At 40.0% G+C, this 25,713-nt stretch overlaps 1 protein-coding gene across 3 annotated transcripts; it reads right to left on the reverse strand.

Annotated features, from left to right (window-relative positions):
* Window positions 1-603: 603 nt before the first annotated feature.
* Window positions 604-23,003, reverse strand: LOC105031658 (1-phosphatidylinositol 4,5-bisphosphate phosphodiesterase beta-1). Of its 3 annotated transcripts, XM_010906222.4 has the most exons (32): window positions 22,468-23,000; window positions 20,236-20,313; window positions 19,818-19,886; window positions 19,286-19,426; window positions 19,097-19,176; window positions 18,879-18,932; window positions 18,355-18,430; window positions 18,124-18,224; window positions 17,838-18,001; window positions 17,580-17,726; window positions 16,660-16,817; window positions 15,907-15,989; window positions 15,736-15,820; window positions 14,573-14,759; window positions 14,346-14,416; window positions 14,117-14,216; window positions 13,928-14,012; window positions 13,608-13,732; window positions 13,331-13,485; window positions 12,279-12,443; window positions 11,173-11,272; window positions 10,133-10,237; window positions 8,593-8,705; window positions 5,966-6,104; window positions 5,809-5,862; window positions 5,486-5,702; window positions 5,228-5,387; window positions 4,804-4,880; window positions 4,607-4,696; window positions 4,361-4,418; window positions 2,323-2,409; window positions 604-2,231 (listed from the first exon to the last, which is right to left on the reverse strand). In XM_010906222.4, exons 1-32 carry the CDS (start codon window positions 22,564-22,566, stop codon window positions 2,058-2,060), a joined length of 3,597 nt encoding a protein of 1,198 aa, XP_010904524.1. In that variant the 5' UTR covers window positions 22,567-23,000; the 3' UTR covers window positions 604-2,057. The 3 variants fall into 3 exon arrangements, with proteins under 3 accessions (XP_010904524.1, XP_019910019.1, XP_010904525.1); XM_020054460.3 differs by lacking the exon at window positions 20,236-20,313; XM_010906223.5 differs by lacking the exons at window positions 604-2,231; window positions 2,323-2,409; window positions 4,361-4,418; window positions 4,607-4,696; window positions 4,804-4,880 and having other exon boundaries at window positions 5,262-5,387; window positions 5,496-5,702; window positions 22,468-23,003.
* Between the last annotated feature and the right edge of the window lie 2,710 nt (window positions 23,004-25,713).

The raw sequence follows: 25,713 nt of genomic DNA on the forward strand, positions 1-25,713 counted from the left end.
TATGTAGATATTCCATTGAAAATCAGCCTTTTCCAGCTACAAGAGTAATTTACAACAATAACAATGTCTACACTGTATTTCTGATCAATTTAATGTTATTTCAGTGAACAAAAAGTTACCCCAAAACATTTGAAATGTAGTATATATGTAGTTTATATATACTCATTTACTACAGTATACAATATTTTTTTTTATCAAAACACATTCAACACCAGAAAAAAATATGAAACATTTTGTTGATGTGCAAAGTGCAATATTGAAATGACAGGGGTTTCACAAACTCTCAGCAAGCACATACAATGGACAGCCCCACTGTAACCCAGACACACAGTCCCATTACTCTATTCAAGATAATCCCTAAAAAGTATTTAAAAACAAAAAAACAAGAGCAGCAAATACGATATTGAAATGAAAGGGTTTCACAAATTCTGAGCAAATCACATGCAGGACACATGCCTGCTCTCTAACCCAGACACATAGCCCCTAACCTTAACATTATTCAATATGGATAATTTCCTTTAAGTAAAAAAACAACAACATATTGTTGGTCCCTGTGAAATCCGATACCTAAACATGTGTTAGATCTGATATTTATTTTGGTTATTTTACACTATATTGGATGAGTAAAGTGTGATAATAGACATCATAGTATTAAATATTATTTAATATAAACTTAAAACTTAGTACTTCACTTTCATCCATGTACATCCATGTTAGTAACCGTACTGTACATTTTAAGAGTTAAACAAAAAGACTGCATAAAGTCATGCATCCCTGAAACTGTAAGGAACCACAACAATTAACAACTTATCAATGGAAAATAACATATCAATGTCATTACTAAATCTTTTAAATATAAAACTCTCTAAATCAGTAAAGGGATAGTTCACCCAAATGACAATACTGTATTGGTTTCCTTACCTTGTAAGTAGTCAACGTTTGACTGCAATGCATGCTTTTTGTCTGGCTTCACTGGCAAAATATGAGTGTTTTACAATTTATGGGCATAAATCCCATCCAAGTCCTAGTTCCGATATTTGCATTTCTTACACATCATGCTTTGAACATGATGTGTAAAAAAGGCTGATATTCAGTACCAGGATGTAGATTTCTGCAACAAATGCTTAAATGGTAGAATTCTGAAATGGTGCCAAGGAAACAAACTATATGTCACTCTCTGGATCCAAGTGCTTGCTAAATTATTAAAATGTAAATATAACCAAAGCTGCTGCTGTCATACCTTTGCATAGACTGCTTACAGGGTTGGGACAGCAATGTGGAATTTAATGTAGGTGAACTGTATCTTTAAAACCAAGTAGAAAACAATTTCACAAACCATTTCAGCAGGAATGTCAAACAGAAAGCACAGGCAGCCAGAAGTGTTATGAACAGAAGGAAATGGTTCACATTTCAGTGCAAATAGAACAACATCAAAAAGGTGGTCCCCTGCCGACTGACTACAACAACCCCATGACCAGACAAGAATCACATGTGGTCAGAACAACAGGACCGTGTCTGAGGTCAAGATCTAGTCAGTAGATTAATATAATGTGCTTTGTTTATGTTATGCAGCAGATACATGAAAATACAAAGTCTCCAGGACTACCCGTACATTTAGTGCGCTGCAGTAATCCAGCATTAATTAAAAAGAAAAGCTTTCTTTCTCAAGGAGAATCAAAATTGTTTTTGCCCAACTCCTTGAGACTCATTCTCCGCTTGCACCTTGAGGAACGTTTACGAGAATAAAATCCCCAAGTAAAATGTGAAATTTTGCTTTGCAAGACATGTCAAAGGTAAAATACTTTTAATTGTGTGCATGCTTTAAAAAATGGAAGAAAACAACAGCTGATTTATAGAAGGTGTTTGTGAAGGATACTGTTGTGCTGATATTGGTAATCAAAGAAGTGAGCATCCTAACAAATTTACACAACCCTTTACCACTCAACTACATATTGGTTCATGATGCAGAGGACGATGTCAAGGAGAGGACAAGAAATACTTTTGCCAAATGGAGAATGTCCTACTATTTCTACTCTCCTCCCTCTCAACTTTCTCTCTCACTCTGTCTGGTCCACCTCTAGTTCCTCCTCAGAGACTGTGTCATGGGGGGATGAGGGGCTGTGCACAATGTGACCTTTGACCCCCCCTTTCCTGTTTTGAAGAAAGTCCTGGATCTCCCCCGGCAATAAACGGAACTTCTCCTGATACTCCACCTCCACTGCAGCCTGCAGCTGGGGTCAAAGGTCAGGGGTTAGGGTTTTGATTATGTGTATGAGGTCAGAGGCCTGGTGTAAAAGTTAAGAGTAGGTGTCAGCGTTTCACCTTTGGTTTCTCATCAAGAATCTGCTGCTGGATATCTTTGTGCTGCTCCACCAGTCTCTCATGACGTTTTGTCTGGGCGTCCTCCAGCTAGATCAGAGAAGAGAGAGGTTACCAGGGATGTGAAGTATTTTTTGATAAAGGGTGCAGGAACTAAAGTGTGTGCATTCTTGATATTGCAGATATTTTAATGTAATAGTGAAGACATTCCTGCAAAAAGTTGCAACATGTTCATGTCTTGAAAATGATCTGACATGCTGTGACATTGCTTTCATTATTACTGACTGCCATTAAGCATACTTGCAGGTTAAATTTATTGAGGCACTCACTAACAGAGTAAGAAACACCACTCTTTGTGCAATCACAGGCCACACATCTCTGCGTACTCTAACTACTTTATCCCCTATTTAATATTCCTTTCTGTATATTATTTCATACATTTGGTAGGTTATTTGTTCTTAATCAGGCCTACATACAGCTTATCTTCTGTCATTAATATTGCTTTGCACTTTATGTGTGATTTGTGGTGTCTCAAGGAACCCCGGAGATCAACAAGAAACTCCTGAAATTAGAGGCAGACTAGTTCTTTGTTTGTTTGACATGGTTGGATTAATTTGTTTAGTGAAAATGAATTAGAATTAGAACTAGAAAAGACAGTGTAAATTACTTCATTCAAAAATATTGATAGAATTTGAATACTATTGAATGGCTACAGATATAAAGCTACAAATTAAATTGGTAATAATGAACAGGGTGGGGAATGTGAATAGGAACAATCTTGATCCTCCTTTTATTGATAATTATTTTATCATGTAATGTTAGGTAGCCAATTCGAGCTGTTGGCCAGAACTGGTGTGGAGATCCATCTGAAAGATCAGCATGGCACATTTGCTTTTCATGAAATTGTTTTGCACAACAGTTACATTCCTGTGCACTATGGCATCACATATTGCTTTTCATTAAAAAAAAATCATAAAAATGTATGATAATAATAATGTATTTTACTTCTATAGCACTTGTTATTATAGAAAATAATCACAAACGCTTGAAAAAGCAGGTTATAGTAAAACACCTACGATAGAGTAGGTCTTGACCTTGAACATTCTGACAGAGCTGAAGGTTTTTAGCAATTAGAATGACCATCAAGAGGAACATGGCCGGAGTAGAGTGAGGATAAATGTGTTCTGCAATAATTTTGTTTAGTACAAAAACACCATGCATATTTTAGATTACTCCCTTGAAAATCATCTTAGGTAGTTGAATGGCAACCTTGCTACAGGTTCGTATTTGTACTTTTGGTTAGTTTAAAGGAGGAACCTTTGATGATTCAGCAAAGGGTCCCAGAGAAATACTGGACTGGAGACATGACTTAGTAGATGCTTTCTGATATCTAATTTTGGACATCTGTTAGAAGAAAGCTCATTCCTGTTTACCTGTTCTGTGTAATGTTAAGAATGGACACTAACAATGTGGGAGCTTTCTTGAGGTTTACAGAGATTAATGCATCCTGAAAATGCCATTGCAAATCCCCAAATAAGAAGTATTAATGCTTTATGACTATGTAAGCAGCAGTGTTAATATCACTGATAATCTATTAGAATATGTAAAATCCACAACAATTCAAGGAATTGCAGTGTACAAACTATAAGAAAATAATTCCTCTTATAAACCATGACACCAATCCTCTGATTGGCTGTCACCTTTAAAACACATATAAAATCTTCAAAATCTAACACCTTCCGTTATAAAAGGGTATCAGTTTGAAAATTCATATAGTGTTACCTCTGGGAAACTTTTCCTACAAGTGCGACAATTGTTATAACCCCAAAAAGTTATTTCAGGGAACTTCCCTTCAAAGGTTTAGAAGAAGAAGAAATCTGTGCTAATACATTAATAGAATGAATAGCTTATTTCCCTGTAAAAATGTCCAAATGTCACCAAGATTAGGAAGTGAAAGATTCTTTATGTAAATATATGTATATGATTCACCTATTCTCACACAGGATTATGAAGTGATATTTGATCCTTAACTTCTCCTTACCCTCTTGATGTTCTGTACCACTTCATTCACATATGACTTGTTAATATCCAACTTCTCCCTGACAACAGAATAATAGATACAATCATACACACATATACATATACATACATACACGTATACATATATATAAATATATATATAGACACACATATATATATATACACACACATACATACATATAGACACGTACATAAATATACTGCATCTGTATAAATATATAGACACACACACACAGTTCTCTCTTACTCTTCAGCTAAGTGCTTCTCTTTCGTCATAGCTTCTTTGATTTTCTCTGTTCTCCTCTTTTCCATTTTCTTTTTCAGGTCTTTCTTTTCTCTGTAGTGGTGGAGCATCACATATTATATACTTTACAGAATTATATATCTTTATGGTGCACTCTGCATTTCAGTTAATCTGATGTGTCACATTCATATCAAACCCACTTGTCACACATGTCTTTTAATTTCTTCATCTGGTAGTTCTGACTTTCCTCAGCAAGTGTAGTCAGTTTTTCCATCAGCTGTAATATTGGTGATAGAAATATATTTTGCTCTTGTTAGCCAGGATGTTCAACTGAAGCATTGTTCCAAAACAATGTATCCACAAATTTTTCAAATCTTAGGTTTCGATCAGAAAGGATTGATGATTGATGCCTTTGTCTGTGTAAAATATCAAAGCATATCATAGTGTTTTGTTAAAAATCTGTTGACATTAGTTATTTCAAATAGATACCGATCTGTCTGAGATTAGATTGTGAAAAACACCTCAAAAAAATCTAAAGTTATTTAAAAAATAACCGTTTTCTCAACAAGTTTTCTCAAAATGGATATAGCATTATAGAATATGTAATATCTGTGTCTTTGTAACCTGTTTGATGTGTTCTCGTTTAAGGTATTTCTCGCTGTAGTACTGTTCCTGTCTCAGCTCCAATAACTGTTGCTGTTGTTGTTCTCTCAGCTCCCCCAGTCGCCCCTCTCCTTCCTCATCAAACTGCTTCAGTTCAGCCTCCACTTCAGGCGACAATCTCCTGCAACACATACACATAAGCACGCACACATGCGGGTTAGCGCCAACCCACATATACACAGACAATGAGACATTAGCTGACTCCTCCACACTACCTACCTTGTCTTACCATGTTGTTTCGTCTTCAGAAAAGTGTTGCGCCTGCGTGTGTGTTGATTCTGAGCCTGGATGCACTTAGTTGTCTGTTCCTTCACCATCTCCAAAGTCTTCTTCTGGTGCTTTTTCACAAGATCCTTCATCTCCTTGTAGTGTCTCTTCTGCTCTCGCACAATTAGCTTGTGTTGCCGGAGCTCCTCTATTGAGGCAACTTTTATATCTGTACGGGCAGAGACCACACAGTGGAGCAAAGGGTATAACATGGCCATACTGTCTTATTCTGACGACATGACCACACACAACCCCTCCCCATTGCACTCTCTGACCTTTCAGAATGCTCTGCACCATGTCTTCAGTCTTTGCTGCAGGTTTGTTTAGTTCTGAAACAAGAAAACAGGATGATTGTTTGGCGGCACTCCATTAAAAACCTGTGGTTTACGATGTAGCAGTAGTGGGATAAGAGTTAGAGGTTCAGCGGTTTACCTGTGGCTAAAGTTTGGGGTGTGTTAGTAGGAGTCCTGGGTGTGACTGTAGGGCTGGGGCTGAGACCATTCTCCAGAGGAGCAGGTCGTAGATTTGTTTTTGGCTCGGCAGGCCCTGGCTGTTCAGTACTAGCCTCAACCTTCATAACAAAACATCAGACATATTTAATATCAAAATCCCCATCTGCAATAACAGTGTTACAGAATCCCCTGTAGATGGCGCTGTAGGACCGTTGTCCAGCATGTGTTTCCTCATGTCTGGCTGGTGTTGCATAGTCTAGCCATAGATGGACATGGACTCAGATTGCCTACTACTGGATATATCAATCTGAAGAGTCAGGGCGTTGTTTCCAATCCACACAGGTAGAAGTAGTCTGGTAATGTAACCAGGCAGCGAGATCGAACTGGACTGACATTTTTCACAAAACTTCTGATCTCTGATCTGAGCTTGCTTTAGTAACATAGATCTTGGGTCTAGCTCTCCCACTTGTCTTAGAAATATCGATCTCCAGCTACTGGCCAATCAGACATTCCCCATCCATACTACACTCAGTTCATGCATTATTATATACTCTTTGATTGGCCAGATGCTGAGATTATTGTCTAGCACTGGCCTTGCAAGCGTATAAATCTTGTCAATGTTTTTCCAGTCTGAGAATGTGGGTGAACATATGTGCAGGGGATGTGTATACAAAAATTGTATACAAAAATCTTTACCAAAGAAGACTCAAAGGTGTGATGTTGCCAAAGGCACTTCTTCAAATACTGGATACTTATGTATTATTTTAAACAAATTGGCATACATTTCTAAGAACTGTTTTTGGCTTTTCATTATGGGGTACTGTATGTAAATTGATTGGTGTAAATAATTATATAACAAAACAAAATATGGAGAAAGCCAAATTGATGACTGCTGACTTTCTGAAAGCGAACTATATATTTTATATTGATTTCCTGTTTACTGTGGTAGTTCAATTGACATGGATACAGTAAAGACTGTTGCAAAAAATATATAGTGGTCGATCAGGGCAATTGGCTGTTCTTTTGACCAAAGGATTTCCATATATAAACACCCTAATTGTTTTAAGAAAAAGCCAGACTTCTAGATAACGTTAAAACAATCTGTATTTTCAAAACACACACTTTAAAAGTGATTTGGAATGCACACAAAACACATTTTGTATAGCAGAGTCAAGCGGAGTACTGTCATTGATCTAATGTTAATTTGTGAGACTTTCATTGGCTTGTTGGGCAAACTTGTGTCTCTCATCCTAACAGTGCTGCAGTTAATCAAAGAGAGCATGTGGTATGAAGGATAGATTTTCAGGGCATTGCAGCGAAATACACAATCATTAAAATGTCATCAATTTGCTCAACAAAAAACGAATCTGTCAACCAGCAGCCTATTGACCAAATAACTGATCAATCCTAATGAATTTCTTAGGGATTTATAGGGTTATTTTTCTTAATTTCTGTGCTTTGTAGAACCATTGTCTTATATCTACATTTCCGTGTCTGAAAGGTTCTATGTGTGTGCTAATTCTCTATGAGGCTGATGTGAAGCTGAAAGTTGATTAAGAACCAATTCGTATTTACAGTAACGACTTGTGGCAATGTTACGGGGGAGTAGGGTTGATTAGGGTTAGCTGTCTTGCCCAGGGCAGAATGAGTAGCGGGAGGATTAAAACCAGAGACCTTCTGGATAAAAGTCACATGCCCTTATCGCTCCAATTCCTCTGACCAGGAAAAGTGGCACTGCCGCGGGGAGATGTTTTGTTTGGGGGCACGGATAATTGTTGAGTCCTTGGTGCAACTGAACCGATATCGAACGCATGGGTCACAAATGCCCGTCAGCCATAACGCCGAGCTATCTCGAGCACAAACGGACGACTCCCATCCGTCGGGCCGAAATGACGTGTGTCCCGCCGACTGCTAAATTCAATTCCTGCACGTATTGGCGGCAGACAAAAACAAGTGCATGTCAGAATGTCCTTAGGGGATGCTGAGGCAGCGTCAGGCAGCCCCGACTTCCTGCACCTATTTATAATAAGAGGCTCTCATCCACAAATTGGTCCTTGGAGCCTAACTGGTGACTGCTGACACCACTACAGTATGGCAGCCTACAGGGACCACACAGGGTACGTTCCATATTGCATACCCACGATGCACTGTGGTTTGGCTCTGGGGTTCCCACTGGTCTACCACCATTATACATTCTAAACCCCTCTGAAGCCTGTGGGAGCCCCAATCCTGCCAACAGCACAGCGTGGACGCTATGCCACCTCCTCTTCGCCTGTGGGATACTACTCACTACCAGAACCTGCAGTGGAGTGTGCATTGCTGCATGTGTCCTATAAAGTACATGCCACTGTTTAGCTATTTGTGTTCTAATTCTCTGTGAGGTTGACCTTTTCCTCTGACCGGAAAAGGGTCTCAGTCAGCCTCAGAGAAGTCAATGGGGGCTGGACACAAAACTATACACTCACTATTATAAGTTGTTCCGTAAAAGACCATAATCTAAGTCATGCAATGGGTAGTTCTTTCCTCACAAACCAAAATTAACAGTATTTTTTAAATACATAAGACACTACATTTTTATTGTGTTAAACCCCTTTGGCAGCCACAAACCTCTTTGCTGTTCTCCTCCTCTCCATCCTCCAGAGTAAGAGCGGCCAGCTGCTGGGACCTCTGCTCCAGAAGATTCACATACCGGATCGGGTTAGACAGCGCCTCAATCACATCTAAACATACACAAAACACACATACATATGTTGGGATTGGCCTTGATCCGGACAAACTGGAGAAACATTTGATCATGTCTATTATCTCTGTTTCTTGAGGAGGACAACAAAGGGATGTTTAATTCACTGAATTATATAAATCATGTATTCCATCCCATCACAACTGAAGCTGGCCTAATGGACTCTAGATGGGCCTATGGTAGTCCCAAGAGCATTACAAAAACCTCCTGTCCCACAGGGATCAAGGTTATATCACCCTCCACCCTCCCAACCAAGAGGTAGACGTATTCATCTGCCCAGGAAAGGTGCTCAGTGAGCATCACATCAGTATATAGTCACCGTAAGGTGTTCTGTTTAGCTCAGTTGGGAGAGCATGGCCCTTACCTGGGCTGTGAGTTCCCTTACCTGGGCTGTGAGTTCCCTTACCTGGGCTGTGAGTTCCCTTACCTGGGCTGTGAGTTCCCTTACCTGGGCTGTGAGTTCCCTTACCTGGGCTGTGAGTTCCCTTACCTGGGCTGTGAGTTCCCTTACCTGGGCTGTGAGTTCCCTTACCTGGGCTGTGAGTTCCCTTACCTGGGCTGTTAGGTCCCTTACCTGGGCTGTTAGGTCCCTTACCTGGGCTGTTAGGTCCCTTACCTGGGCTGTTAGGTCCCTTACCTGGGCTTTTAGGTCCCTTACCTGGGCTGTGAGTTCCCTTACCTGGGCTGTTAGTTCCCTTACCAGGACTGTGTGTTCCCTTACCAGGGCTGTGAGTTCCCTTACCAGGGCTGTGAGTTCCCTTACCAGGGCTGTGAGTTCTTACACCAGGGCTTACAGTACACAATAAATAACTTGAAATATTTTAGTAACATAAGCAACCCATTGGATGTCTCCCTGATACATCTATCTACTGCTTGTTTTAATGAGAGTTGGCACTGCAACCTGGCAACACTATCAAGTAAGAAGGTGTTGGGGATGTGGGACGGTGTTGCCTTTCCTAGACGCACTCTAGCGACTCCTTTTGGCAGGACGAGGGCCTTCAAGCTCATTTGTAGACATTGGCCTGAGATTGCTTTCTTTTCTAAGTGTGTAGGTTTCAGAAAATGTAGTGAGTAAGCAGCAAAATGAGAATCAGAATGGCTTGCCAGGCTATGCTTAGGTGGATCCATTTCCTGACTAACTCTCCTGGTTTGAGTTGCTGCAAGTAGATATGGCAATAATCTCAAATTGGACATCACAAAATGATATATAAAGCATGACCTTAACATCTACATTTTTTTTGCTTGAATCTTTTTTTATAACAATTCCTCAGAAAAACATAATGATTGTAATTAACTGAATTAATTACATCTGTTCATCTCTACCTGACTCTCAGCTGAAAGACATATGGTACCAATGTGTTAACCAAACATGTCCGTATAGCCTCACCCTAACATGCAGTGACCTACCTGCAAAGGTGTCTGGGACATAGTCCTTCACTTCAATGTAGACAAACACAGCAGGCAGAATCAGAGACTGGTTCTTCTCATTCCTGAGGCCAATGTAGCGATAACCTGAGACCGGTGGTGGGATTATTTAACAATATAACAATGCATGGAAATAAAGTTATATTAACTAGTTATATTACTTGGCATCCCTTCAGTGAAAAACTAAATGTTCTTAGAGTTGTGTTTAGAAAGAAACCAAGATCCTTTTCCAACCTTCACTCATTGCACTTTAGGTAAATGCCCAGTGCATGACAAGTCATGTCTTCATCACCTGGTATCAAACACAATCAACAAAGCTAACTTTGATCCTATAATAATACATTCCAGATATGTTTTTCCAGCCACACACACAAAGGCTATAAGATCAGTTGAGTAGCTCTTATTAATGTTTATTTTACTCCAGAATCAAGCGCCGAACATTACCTCAAATAGACTTTAACAATCGCTTCAGCCACTAACAACTTGACTTCAATCTTCTTTTGCAACTTGTTTAGAGACTGATGATCATCAATATATTTTACCTCTGTTTCCTTATCTCCATTGTTAAGTCAATAAATTATTTGCCTGGAGATAAGCTAGTCACTATGATTAAAGAAAGTTAACCATCTCTTTAGTGATCAGTGAAACCTGCAAAGATCAACCGTAAAGCTCAGAGGTGCCCCCTCTATTAATTTCTATCAAAAGATTTCATGACCATTCCATAAATTGCTCTGCTTAACCAGGAACTATATGAGAAAACAAGTGATGGAAACATCATCTTGGGAAAGGGATGTAAAATCAACACTTTAATTAAAAAGAAAGAAATGTAATAACATCAGCTAATTGTAACATTTGCTAAACTTAGTTGCTGATGAAAGCAATCTCTAATATTTTGTAAAGCGCTACCCCCAACATTGCCTGACACAGAACACAATGAACTGTCCCAAGGACAGCAGAGAGAAAGAGATGCCAAACAGTTTGCAGGAGCATTGATTGCTGTTCAAGATGATTACAGTGTTTACCTGGCCGTAGGGCTGGCACAGGAATAATACGGTGACCTATGAATTTTCCTCCTTCTTCAAATGCAGCAATCCTCAGAGAGGCCAATGTGGGGAGAACCACCTGCAAAAGCACAATATAGAAAACATAGACCTGCTTTATCATGAAACCTTTTTCAAATCCTGGATGTTAATTGGATGAGTAGCATTTCAAACTGTGCGGTATTGGCTGTCATAGCCACACCTATGGCTCCTTCATGTTCCATCAGAAAATGTCTTCCCATTCCTAAGAATGTAATCATGTTGACTTTGTTGTATCTATTGTATTTATCCATTCAAAGATGATTTCCTTTAGTTTCTAGCACTCAGTTTGGTATTGCAAGGGTTCATTTTATCCTTGCTGTGGGTCGGTGCAGTTTCGGGGGAATGGGTACGTTGATTCAGCTCCTCCTTTTGGTAAGAGGGTTAATACAACATTAAACAACATCTATCTTATGCTTAAGCTTGTACAGCTTGCCTGAATCCTGAAGATTTTAGTTATCATTGTGAGCCATCTAGGCATTATTTTAGAGGGCTAACAGTTCAGTCTTATGGCAAGCAGGGAGCAGTCTTTCCGAAACATTTTATTTGCATTTCTTGCATTCCAGGATCAGATCAATCTGGTCGTTTTAAAGCATTTTTCTTCAGAAAGAAATTGTGTTGGATCATTATAATTCAGATACGACATTATCAAATCACAAAATCTAGATGTTTGGTGCCTTGAATAGGCATACACGTTGACCTTAACAGCCTATGTTATGGTTTCACACTGTCATAAGGAACTTTAAAAGTACATGCATTTATCTGACCCTTCTCAACACAATTACTGACTGAGGGTTTTCAGGTGAAAGAATTTAAAATACCTATTAATCTCCTCACTTATTTGCAAAACTATCTTACTCACTAGATGTCAGTATAAAAAAAATGCAAAAACACTATATAATATAATCCTATATATTCAATCTACACTTTTCTAAAATGGTGATATAACATGTTCCAGCACTGAAGTAATCTAATTACTGAAATCTGTTTTGAAATACTGGGTCCAGGTGACTGATATTAGAACTCAGTCGGTCACATTCTTGTAATACCTTCTTGAATATGATTGGCTCCTCATCCCAGACAGGGTTGATCGCGTTACTCTGGGATGTTTTGGTCTTCAGGGCTTTCCTCTTGGTGTCCACAGGAAGACCAAACATGTCCAGCTCTACATACACACCTACCTTCTTGTCACTTAGAAACTGGCCTGAGATTATCTGTATGAGGGAAACAGATTAAATTGGCACATTTCATAGCCTAAAATAACAGGTTCATTGATTTACTTTGACAGACAGTATGGTTCCTCTGCTCAAACGTGGCTGACACTTGACAGATCTTACAACGCCTGGGTTGGTATGTTAACAAGCTAGCCACATTATATTTTACAGCAACATGGCAACACTAGGTGGACGTATGCGACATTATAGCATGAGAATGTGACCAGTGTTTTGCGTTATCCTTATGGTAGTCTCATTAAGCTACACCTGTAAAAATGAATAATGTACCGGCTTCCAGCAGCTGGATGTATTTAACATTTCAAGAACACTCTTCCAAAAGCCCTTAGTGCTGCATGTTAAGGTCTGCGAATGCAGGACATTTGACTGGTTCGACATGATGCACTGAGGAGATGTTATTAATACAGGCAGCGCAGGATAAACCGATGGCCCATCACATCATCAGGCCAAAGCAGAGAGGGAAGAGTGCTGTTCTCAAATGGAAAATGGATCTGCACCGCTCGGTCAGGTTGTCAGCAAAGGCAGCATGATGCCTCGGCAGAAAGGCAACATCTCTTTTCCATACAAATCCATTTACATTTTCCAGATCATTTCACAAGTAAAACTTTTTGATTAAAAGCAATCAATATAATATTTGAAATCACAGAATCCTGCTCATTACTCCATGAGCACCTTAAATCAATTTGTTTTAGCAGACTGCAACCATCAAGACGGGTCATAGACTGGCAGGCAGACCAGTTCTAAAAATATAGAAACAGGTCCCCTAGTCTTTTTACCTACTTCAGTCATATACTTCACCCTGCTTTCCTGAAAAGTGAAGTGTGGTTCTTGAGTAGGCTGTGGTTATTGTTATAATTTGTACATCCTACCTTGACCTTGACAGTGTTGGCCACTATGCCGTCCACAGTGCTCTCAGTGAACGGGTCAAAGTGTTTGTCTGGTCGTCTCATGAACTCGGGTTTCAGTCTGTAGCCACTCTTCCCATTATACTCATACATGCCCAAGTTTAACTGCATAGACAGGTCTAAAAGAGCATGATAGAAAGATAGGGAGACCCGGGATAATGAGAAACAGAAAAAGACAGACGGAGAGAGTAAAACAGGGCTCTGAGGTTAAGAGAGGTCAGAGGTCGCAGTGCTGCCTTACCTATAGTTTGGAAGTTAAGCGCCACTAGCTGGCAGCCAGCGTTCCAGAAGAGTTGTGGCATGTAGTTGGAAGAGTCCACTCTAGTGCCTTTAGGGTAGATACGACTCAACTGTTGCTTATTATATCTTAACGGATAGGTTAAAACCATTAACGTGTCATGACAGTGTGTAGGATAGGGCCTTTGTAATCATGTGCTTTGATGAGACTTAACTGCAGCTATTTTTTAAATGAAACAGCAAATATGGAGCAAAACTGGTACTGAAGTATAGTTCAGGGTTAAAGTTGGGGTCATTTAGAGATCAGCTAAATCTTAAGGATACTCCACAAATTCCACTGGTGACTTGGTGAGGTGCTCCAGGGCTTTAGTCTCCACAAACGATGACATTTGATAGCTACGATTAGCCTCTGGAGAATAAACATAAAGGTTTATTATGCATTTGTGTTGTGTGTGTTTGTGTGTACGTATGTATTCAGGTGTGTCTGTGTGTATTTGCATTGAGCCAGCATACTTTTGGAAGCCTCGAAGGAGTTGAACTTGGTGGGTTGGACGTAGTTAACCAGAGTGGACATCTCTTCGGTTGCTATGGCCTCCCGCTCCTCTGCTGTGCCCTGGAGACAAAGCCATCACAACAGGAAGTCATGTTATTCTAACTCTCACCTTTCACCTCTAACCTACATCAGCAGTGTTGAAGGGTAACCAAGTAGCCATGTTAGCAGAGTACAAACAGCTGAATTCACCTCATCTGACGTCTTTTTACAGTCATCGTCATCATCGTCATCATCGTCATCATCATCTTCAGCCTCTACATCTGAAAAAAAAGAACAGTCAGTATACACTTTGATTTGACAAAAAACTTAAATCCAGTTTAGAAAGCCAAAAAAGCTGTCATAATAGCGATGAAGATGATTCACACTTTTATTATTCTAATTGTTAAACATTAGAGCACACTTGCAGATGGCCTCACCGGCTGTGATGTTGCTAGGAGACGAGGGTTCATCAGTTGCCTGTTCTGCTGCTGCGCTCTGGTTGGCTGGCTGGTCAGCCAGTCTCTTGTTGCAGTGGGCAGATGAGGGCTTGTGGGATTTCTTGTTCTTGATCAGGATCTTACCAATCAGCTCCTGCGGACTTGGCAGGGGTACCCCAGACTCAAGCTAACACACACACACACACAAACACACACAAAAAAAGGTGTACATACATCAAAGCATGTGCGTGCCTACATGCCTGTGTGGGTATGTGTTAGAACATTGTATTTATTTAAGTGCCTGTTGACTACACCAAGCTGCCTACGGCCTCCTGGAGCCAGCTGTGCAGCCAATACAGAATACATGGAAAGCAATCCTCCTGGTTCTGTGACCTATCTTTGATCTCACTCGAAACAGGAGAACCAGCCTTACACTATTGGAACCTCTCTCATACAGAGATAGAACATACGGATCCTGTGGCCTAGTCGGGTCCAGTGGACTGAGGCGCTGCCTCCAGGACACGTGCTCCTGCAGCTAAGACTTGAATCCAGAAAATTGCCTTCTCAACAAAAACTCTCTCTTCTTTCTTCCCCATTGGCTCTACATAATAACCCATCCAGAGAATACTATAGTACAGTAAGCCTCATGAAAGTTTTATTTTTCATCGCTTTGATACTTGAGCATGTAGCCTTTATCTCTGTGTTACTCTGATATTCTCCTGTTATTCCTGCCTTGTTTCATTTTAAACTATTAGATTAGTTGTTTGTCTGATTGTATTGTAGTCCTCTAATCCCTGTTATCTGTTAGTTTCTCTGATCCTGTAGCCAGTTAAATTATTACAATGTTTTACAACTGAAGTTCTCCAGATCAATATTTTTGTTTATGAAGTAATTTTATTTCCTTTCTTTGTAAAATTCCTTTCTTTTGATGAGTCAGTTATTACTATTGTTGTAATATTTGTATTATACAGCAACAGTATTAGTAAGACAAATCAAGCCAGCGGACAGGTCACTCTTACAAAACCTTTGAGGTCAAAGATAATTAATAATAACATCATAATAATAAGTAGCCTATAAGTGTACATACTCTTTTACGGTGTGTCTGCATGCGTGTGTGTGTGTGTGGGGGTATGTGCACGCGTTTCTGTGTCTTTAAAACTTACAGGATATTTCTCAAGTGGGTCTATCAGCAATGCATCTCCAAAGATGGACCTACAGTATTCAGCCATCTTGGCTTGTTGTTTCGGCCTGTTAAGATTAGAGGTCAGTGGTCAGCACTAAAGAGAAGTTCACCAATGATATTCAAGTGTATTTGCCTATTCGTCTCTACTCACGAGTCCACATGGTTTTCGAATGACAAGATGACAGGAAAAGGAGATGTTTTGAAAGCACACTCAGCGATTGCCTCAATCACCTCCTGTAGAGTATAAGGAGAGGTTAAAATACTTGGTTATTTTTTGTATGTAATTCAGATATACACTTTAAGGCATTTTAAAGTGTTAAAATTATTCAGACAAGATTACCAGATGAAAATTCAACAATTCAATGTTTCCTTGAATGCAGCTCCCTAGCAACTCAACAAGCACCAGCTGCTACTAATTGTGTTTTTATAAATCAATTTCCTCAGTGCTATCTCTAGCCTCCCTTTGAAAGGTGAAAGCGAGTGAATGTGCACAAAACATTTTCTTCTATGAAACACAACGGTCCTTCACCTGCCTTTTTCCCTTAAGCACCACTTAAGGGTTTAAGGATGGATCCCAAAACCCCAAAATGTGTAAAGAGATCTAAACAAATGAAGTTAGTTTTGCAACACATTTCATTAGTAAAACATGGCATATTGTTTTTAAATTAGATTTTCTCTTTCAATAAATCATAGAACGTGGATGTGGCAGATTTGAAAACATTTCTGTGGTAAGATAAACATGAACATCCTTGATGAAAGTAGAAGAGCAAGAAACGTCCACAAGCCTCCTGATGAACTCACATCTCCTTGACCCTTTAATCACACTAATCGAGCTTTGACAAAAATTAATTTTGATGCACATTTTAGAGTGGAGGTCTCTGTGTGTGTGTGTGTGTGTCTATACCTTAAAGCAAATCTCTGAGGTCATGGTGAAGCCGTGTGTGATGACTGGTTCTTCCTCTGTGGTTCGTCCTTTCCAACAATCCAACTCCACACAGCGACAGCCTGCCAACAGCACCTGACGGTACATCTCCACAGACGAACTGCCCGCCAGCTGGCCCGCTACACACACACACATACAAAGAAGCATACTATTAGAGACACAACACACACATACAAACAAACATACATATAGAGACACAACACACACACACACATACAAACAAACATACATATAGAGACACATCACACACATACAAACAAATAAACATACATATAGAGACAAAACACACACATACAAACAAACAAGCATACATATAGAGACACAACACACACACATACAAACAAGCATACATATAGAGACACAACACACACATATACAAACAAGCATACATATAGAGACACAACACACACATATACAAACAAGCATACATATAGAGACACAACACACACACACACACACATACAAACAAACATACATATAGAGACACAACACACACATACAAACAAGCATACAAATAGAGACACAACACACACACATACAAACAAACAAACATACACATGGAGACACCACACACACACACACACACACATGTTTAGCATCCCTGTGAGAACCCTAACCCTTTCAAGCATTACAGTAAGTTATCAATTACACACTAGATCAAACTTCCGCTTTTAACCCAAACCGCTCAAAATGTTTTCATGCATATTTAACGGCGTCCTGTCTTGCAGTGCACACGTCATCGAATGAACAGCAACTATTATCAACACGTGCAACAGACTCCATTCGATTTAAATCAATACATAAAATCCAAAATGGGTCATGGTTTTCAAGGTAACAGAGCGTAAGGTAGTATTTCGTTGGTAGAACCTGTGACCTGCTACCTGTTAGGTAAGTGTTGTGTGAAGAGTTGATGAAGTAGTGAGATAAAGGCAAGGTCATGTCTTCTGATTGGTCCAGCTTCTCGTGAGGGATCACTCCGTTCTCATCAGACACCAGGTACCTGCTGAGCCCATCTAATGTGATCAGGCCTACAGAACACACAAAGAATGGTTATAAAACCCCACATAGGTCCAACACACGCATGTATGTGTACAGGAAAAGCAGGCAAACGTGAGCATGCATGCAGACAGAACACACACCTTGTTTCAGCAGGCTGTGGTTGAGTTCATATTTCTCCATCAGGATCTGTGTCTGAGAGGGTCTGAGTGGAGGATAGAGGATCTCATTCAGACGAGGATCTCTCTGCTTCTCATTGATAAACTCTGTCATCTGGTCCACAGACAGGTACGCACCCTTACCGCCCCTGCAGAAAAAAGACAGTCGGGAGTTGGTGATGCTGTATGTTCTCATCGAAGGACTGGAGACAGAGGCTCAGAGAGGGTCAGGGTTCACAGCTGGGGTCCAGGAGGATGTGACAGTACTTACTGCTGAGAGAAGATTGAGTTGAGTTCCGGCCGAGGACAGAGGTGGGAGAGGAAAGATCTATAAACTTCGGGGGTGAAGTCCTCAATGGGAATAGAGTCACTCTGCAGAGGAACAGAAAAACCACTACAGATTTTTCAGATCTCAGAGTTGAGGATTTTAACGTTTGGCTTGGGTGTACTACCATTGCATAATTTGTTGTTACATGTGGTATTTCATAGTTATAATGTATACCCGTCCAAAGGGTAGGTTGCAGTGTTCCAGTGCCGTCTCCACTCTCTTTTTGTCTGCTGAGAACATGCGGCCGATGCTGGTTTAAAGGGGCAGTACAAAGTCAGTCAGTCACATTCCACAGGAAGTTAATTGACAGACACAGGAGTGACAATCAGCTTTTAAAGTGTTAAACATTATGGGGATATTCCATTAATCTGGCCTGGGGTACACTGGGGTAAGTCCCATCACAACATTGCCCATGAACATACAATAACTATTTTCCATACAGTAGCTTTCATTGGGAAAGCAGATGAACAGTTTTTTATATCAAGAGCTATCCTCTTTGCATGTGAAAATATAGAATTATTCTGAATACTCCACAAAACAACCAAATAATGTTACATATGAGACTACTTCTAGGCCAGATTAAATTTCCCTTAATTAACGGTTATGGTTGAGAAACCATGTAATTGATATAGATTAGTGATTGTACACGAAGACAAAGATCACCAAAAATATTTAAGGAACTAAAGGGATCCACTCACTTCTTCACTGGGATTCGTCCGTCACTGTTTGGCTGCAGGGTCAGTCTGACATACCTGTTTGACAAAGGTAAGGAGAAAGGGAATGAGGAATGAGCAGACCACATTTCCAGTGAACCTCATTGCTATCACAGATTTGGCCTGCAAGCATGTTTCTCTTTAAATACCATAAATGAATCAGATCGAATCGGACCCAAAATAAATGTTCCCGATCAACTTACGCTTTCTCCAGACTGGTTTCTCTGTTCATGTTGTGACTCAACAGGTTTGAGGCCAGAGAGAACAGCTCTTCAGCCCACTCCTACTGACAATACAAAGAGGGACAGTGTATGAGGACAAGTGTGTTTGTGAGTCCGTGTATGTTTGTGTGTGTGTGTGTGTGTGTGAGTGCAATAGAATTGTGTGTATACCGTGGCCTCCTCCTCTTGCAGGGCCATGAAGTTGAGGTATGTGATGTTGACCATGTCAGGTCCTGTGACTATGGTCAACAGACGGTTCTCTATACGGCCCACCAGGTTCCCCACATCAAGCAGCTCACGCAGCTTTGCTTCCTAGGGAGGGTTAGGGGTTAATGGTCAGGATCAGGTTAACAAGTTAGACCTGGGGCATATTCTAAAGCCAGTGGTTTAGTTGCGTGACCTTAATCCATAAATGAAGCCTATTAGCTTCAGGGTACACTGGTCTTTTGATTCTAGAGAAGTAACATTTGAAGTGTTTTTCACATAATTTGAAATGGAGGAAAACCCATCGCAGTGGACCTGATGGGCCCTGAGGCAAATGTGTTAGTTGTGAAGAAAGGGACCTAAGTACCAAAGGAGTATCAAGATTTTATTAGGGTAGTTACATTTTTCTCTGAAGGAACACTTTTTCGATTTTGGAAAAATATCAAACCCAGTGAATAACTTATTGATTCTAGCTTCAAGGGCCTGTCTCTTTAAGTACCTTTGGGGTTTTGGTGCTCTTCCCAGTTCTGGCATCTTTTATATAGGTAATGTCTAACAACTCAGTCTCCTGCAAGAAAGATGGATGGAAAGAGAGATACAGAGACAATTAGGGAGAGAAGACAACAGAAGGAGTGTTATAGTATTCATCACTTATTCACTCAAACACACACGCACACGCGCACACTAACACAAACATACCGACAGAAAGCAGGATGCACGGTAGGAATCCCAAAGTCAGCGTGGTGTAACCTTTACTAAGCTTCTGTGTGTATGTGTGTGTGTGTGTGATTCACACCATGTGCACATATGGGAAACCAGTTCCCACAAACATAGTCGTTTTTTGCAGGTTCCAGCTCATTGGTTAGGTTTAGGAAGAAATCCTACATTTGTTTATAGGTGTGTGCATGTGTGTGTACCTTGTTCTGGTCGGTCCAGTATAGGAAATATCCGTGTGGATCCACAGTCAGGGTGACAGGAGTCACTGTGGAGAGATCCTGACCACATGGAGACAGAGATGAACACCCCCAGGCACGCACACTTAAAATCACTCACACACACAGACACACACTTGAGGTTGGTGGTTGTTATTACGTATGTAGTGTTTTTGTGACTGTGATGTATTGTGGTTGAAATGTGCAGAGTGTGATGAAGGAAGAGAATGTGTGTGTGTGTGTTTGAAGCTGGTTGGGCTTGACTAAGACATTGCGTAAGAATGAATCACTCTGGTTCCAAATTACCTTTCTACCAAAAAATATATATTGACACATAAACATACTGACACACACACACATGCACTCTTTCTATCTCTCTCTCTCTCTTTTAGGTGGTGGAAAATCATTGCAAATCGAATTGGGATTGAAACCATGGCAGTTGCCATAGTAACCTGACAGCACATTTCTTTGTATCCATGCTCTGTGCTTAAAACATTCAACATAAAAAACAACTGCCCAGTATTAGCAGTTAAGGGTACATTGGGTAGGATTTAGTGAAAATGTGTTCATCACAAGAAAGGATACATAAGAAGATACCAAGCCAAGGAATTGCCTGGCAAGGTGATTTATTGCTGGCTCACCCAATCAAGCTGTCTTAATATATATGGTTGAATTGTGTCATTGGTGTTTGAATGTGTTGAAAATGCATTACGATGTTCCTAGGATCTAATTGGTTATTTCGCTATCATATGGTAAATTAGTACTACATTACCCGTAGACTAAGCGTGCAGTTTGGGCAGCATGTTCAGCCAATATGAAAAGGTTACTGTGGTGTTTTAGCTTAGAGCAGCTTTCAGTGAGAAGCATCTAAAATAGTGCCGGACACATTTCAGGTGAGTGCGTACTTTTCACTGTCTTTTTCATTGTGTGAGTCAGTGCCACTAGAAAGTTCAGGACAATAAGTTATTCCTCCCATCCAGATGTACAGTATGTCATATTACAATTGTTACTAACCATGCGTTACTTGAGAAGACTCATGATACCAAATGTTTACTGTTAACCTGCACATGAGTGGTACTCCAATGGCATACCATGAGTATGAGGACATATAAAACATTTTACAATTCCTGAATCCTCATGAATATTTTCCTTTTGCTGGGTTGAGCTGCTCTCCCAAACATTAAACGTATGCGCTGCCTATTATGCAGAGGTATTTCATTATTTGAGTATACTGAAGGACTCTGATAGCTGAATCAGTTTTTTCCATCTCCGACCACAATCCTGGACCACAAGTCTCTAGCAAAACATTAATTAATTTAAAGTTGCATACATGTTATACTGCTCCTACTGTAAAAACTTGCACATATGCACATGAATCAGGAAAGTGTACAATCATTATACCCTAGACATATTTAATATGTACCCTGTCAAGGGCATATTGTCAGGCTGCGTCACTGCCCTGTATGGTAATTGTACCATCTGTGATCAAATGGTTCTTACGAGGGTGGTGAGATCAGCCCGTAGATATTTACTCAACATGATGTTGCTGAAAGGTCATAAGGTTATCATGGACCTAACCCACCCAAGCTATAAACTGTTTATGCTGCTACCAGCTTACAGACTGTTCAGAAGCATCTGGAGAACAGGCTAAAAAAAAAATCTACCCCCAGGCGATCAGCCTGTTAAACTAACTACATATCTGTCCTGCTCTCCAATCTGAACCTTGGAGCTCTTTTTAACACTCACTATGTTCAAACAAACCCGTTCTACAAGGACACAAGATCTCTCACACTCATAGACACACAAACATAATGTACACACATACTCAGATTTTGTCCATGTTTCTGTCCCATGTGCATTCTGAAAACTGGTCACTTCCTGTATTCATACCATGTTTATATGATTTAAATATTTGTACTGTAATTTGTACTTATGTAGATTTTGTCTTTTCTAGTTTTATAGGCGGCTTAATTGTGTTTGCCTTCCTGCTTGCCTGCTTTCCTACCTGTCTTTTATATGTAATGGATGACAAAAAACTGTAACTCTAATCTGTTACGTCACACACTCTTGCAAACAAGTCCAGACACAAGCACACACACAGTAACCACATTACACACGTATCAAAAACACTAGTGTCAAGAGAACACGCGTTTCTGTCTTAAATGTCTAATTAAGAGTAAACAACGACACAAACTACATACAAAAACTGATACTCACATCATCCCATTTCATGAAGCGGCTGCCATTCCGCAGAGTATTGGGAACGATCGGGGGTTTGAGCTTGAGAGCATGTGTCCCTGGCTGAGCCCCTGCCATGACAGACACACGCACGCATCCACGCACGCACGCACACACACACCTGCAACCAGCCACGCGGGAAGACTTATTTCCCCCTCTTTTTCCCCTCCTGTCTTTCTCTCCTCTTCTCTTCTTTTGGGTCTGTAGACTGAGGTTGGAGGATAAGGATCTGGTAGTCACATCCCTGAAACAATCAAGTCTGTTTTGCCCTGTCTGATCAGTTCTTCTGTAGAATAAACAGTGCACTCCTCTCTTTAGTATAATTTCTATTCTGCTGTAGCTGTATAATGTCTTAGGGTTACTCTTCTAGCATAAGTGTCCTGTTAAATACCTAGCGTATACCAGGATCATTTCCTTGGCTACTAGCTGTTTAATGCCCAGTTCTATCTGTCAGCTTGCTCTCTGGGAGACAAAACTGCTGCTGCCTCCACACACTGACTCACTCTGACATGCGTATTGAGCCTACACACACACACACACACACGCACAGAGAGAACAAGAGAGAAAAGGAGAGAGAGAGAACATAAAACCAATGTAGGCAGTGTGTTGGATCTATAATACATCAACAAATAAGTGGAGTCTGTTGCATGAAATAATCATACAAAACAACAGAAAGAGGTTGGACTCCTACGTAAAGGATAATACCACAGAACAGTACGTATCCTTTACTGATATTCCAGGATGGTTGCCTGAGGTAACTAGAATACTAAACACCTTGACCTGTGTATGCAGGTCTACTGTGGAGTCTATTTAGCTCCAACTCTCCCACTCCATCCTCACATGGTGAAGAGTCCTGAGTGTGTGGGCGAGCTAGAGCATTTATGTAGTTCATATGGTGTGAATGCGTGGTGATATGTGGGGTAAGAAGCATGCGATGTAAGGACAAGGCAACTGGTTGTTCCAAAACAGTGGGGGAATGTGTGGTAATCTGTGTGCGCATAAAGATAATAGGTTTGACAGGGTAGCTTAACTTCACAATCCTGCAATGAGCACTGGGTGAGCGGTTCATCTGGATTCCCTGTGTCATTATTCTGACACTGGACAAATTCTCCTCAGGAAAACTGGTCAGGTAGGTGTGATCATAAGACACCTACTCTGTATGAAACCCAAATATGGTGGTTTGCTCTACTGGGTCTTTGGTGGAAAAGGGAAAGAGCTGCATCCAGCTTTGAGCAAGCTCAACCAATAAAACACTGATGTGGGTGGAACTCTGCCAGGGTCTCAATTTCCATAAAGAGAAAGAATAGAACAATACACTCAATTTTGGCACTTGTACCTTCAGTGCTTCTCTTGTTGTATCAGTTACTATATTTGTTGGAAGTTAGACGTGTCATTTGTAAGGTCATGATTGCGGATTCAACTTTTCTCAGACCTGGGCATATACTGTCTATATACAACTTCAAACTATACCAAGGATAGCTTGTTTCACTCTTTACATGCTAAATATCTCCCTCCTTTCAAATCTCTCAAATTCTCTGATTTGAACTTCCCTGATAAAGTAGCCCATGTCTGTCCTATATTTCTCAACATTAAACAGATAAATAAAAACCCAAGTGTTAATTGGAAGAACTTTCCAATAAATACTGTATACAGTATAGCCTAATATAGAGACATTCTTTAACTGAAGCAACAATATGACAAATAGCAGTAGGCCAGTGTTATTTATAGCTTCAATACATTTGATGGGTATCAAGTAGCATTAAACATGCAGGAAGAATATTGGATGTAATCCCCATTCAGGGTATTTCGGCCAAGAAAAACAATATATTTCCAATATATATTAGGGGCTGCCTATCAATTCAGGTGATAGCCTATTTGTATAATTTATCAGAGAATGAGTCAAATGTGTAATATTATATATATATATATATAAATATATATATATATATATATATATATATATATATATATATATATATATATATATATATCAACTCAGGCCATGTATTTGCAGTATAACGATACAACTACAAATATAGCCCCATGGGTGGTAAAAAAATGTTACTTATTTTAAACAGATGCAATGTGTGTAGGCCGCACTCTGCTTCTGCTACTACAAGATACTAAGTAAAAACAGACTACAAATAGCCACAGGGTTTTTATTTCTGCTTTTCAGAAATATGAGGCAAAGACATAGGCAACATCATCTCAATTTAATTGTGTGTAAAGAAATAAATTAATGGAGAGGTCTAGAAGATACCTACAAAACGTTAAGGGAAAGGGAGAATGCCAATAGCAGAGAATAAATACAGAGAATTAGAGCAGAATCTTCTGGAAAATGTGCATGTAAAGTAGTAAATTAGTGTTATATTTTAACTGTAATGTTTATAATATTTTAGAAATTGTGTTGATGTGTGTAATGAAGATGCCTGTGCCACCTCCTCTCCTATGTCTTCAATATAATTCCCTAGCACTGGGCTCCTGAGTGTTGCCCTTACAGGACAATGTCACTTTTTACAACTTAATGGACCACTTCACAATTGACAGATAATGTCTGTTAACTCAGCATAAAATTTCAATTTTGCCAAATACTTAAAGTTTGTAGTAGGTCAATCAATCAATCACATTTATTTATAAAGCCCTTTTTACATCAGCAGTTGTCACAAAGTGCTTTTACAAAACACCTGGCCTAAAACCCCAAGGAGCAAACAACAGTAGTTTTGAATTTCAATGGCTAGGAAAAACTCCCTAAGAATGCAAACATTTGGGAAGAAACCTAGAGAGGACCCAGGCTCAGAGGGGTGACCAGTCCTCTTCTGGGTGTGCCAGGTGAACAAGGTCATGATGAAATGTTATATGGCTACAAGCGGTAAAGTAATTCAAATGTTTGATAAATTACCTTTTTCTCTTTACTTTGATGGCTTTTCTTAATGTGTGTTTAATTATTTCATATGTTTGTATGTTTTGAATATTGCTGTTACATTGCTGTGGAAACATCATGTTTCCACATGTACACGTAAGACATGGATAGCACATGTACACGTAAGACATGGATAGCACACGCGCGCACACGCACAAGCACACACACACACACACACACACTATCTCTCTCTCTCTCTCTCTCTCTCTCTCTCTCTCTCTCTCGCTCTCTCTCTTCAGGCCGCCAGATGCACCGTTCCACCTTAAAATGAAATTACTTCGCTACTTCCGTGGTTTAAAGATGAA

Source organism: Esox lucius, chromosome 15, assembly GCF_011004845.1.
Source record: "Esox lucius isolate fEsoLuc1 chromosome 15, fEsoLuc1.pri, whole genome shotgun sequence".
Taxonomy (NCBI): domain Eukaryota; kingdom Metazoa; phylum Chordata; class Actinopteri; order Esociformes; family Esocidae; genus Esox; species Esox lucius.

Excerpts from the sequence above, each read along its gene's own strand:
- LOC105031658 (XM_010906222.4), bottom strand. The coding sequence starts at position 22,566 with ATGGCAGGGGCTCAGCCAGGGACACATGCTCTCAAGCTCAAACCCCCG. Across the intron at positions 13,486-13,607 it reads GCTTAACTTCCAAACTATAG|ACCTGTCTATGCAGTTAAAC; the intron begins GTAAGGCAGCAC and ends ATGCTCTTTTAG. Across the intron at positions 5,703-5,808 it reads GGTGCAGAGCATTCTGAAAG|ATATAAAAGTTGCCTCAATA; the intron begins GTCAGAGAGTGC and ends CTGCCCGTACAG.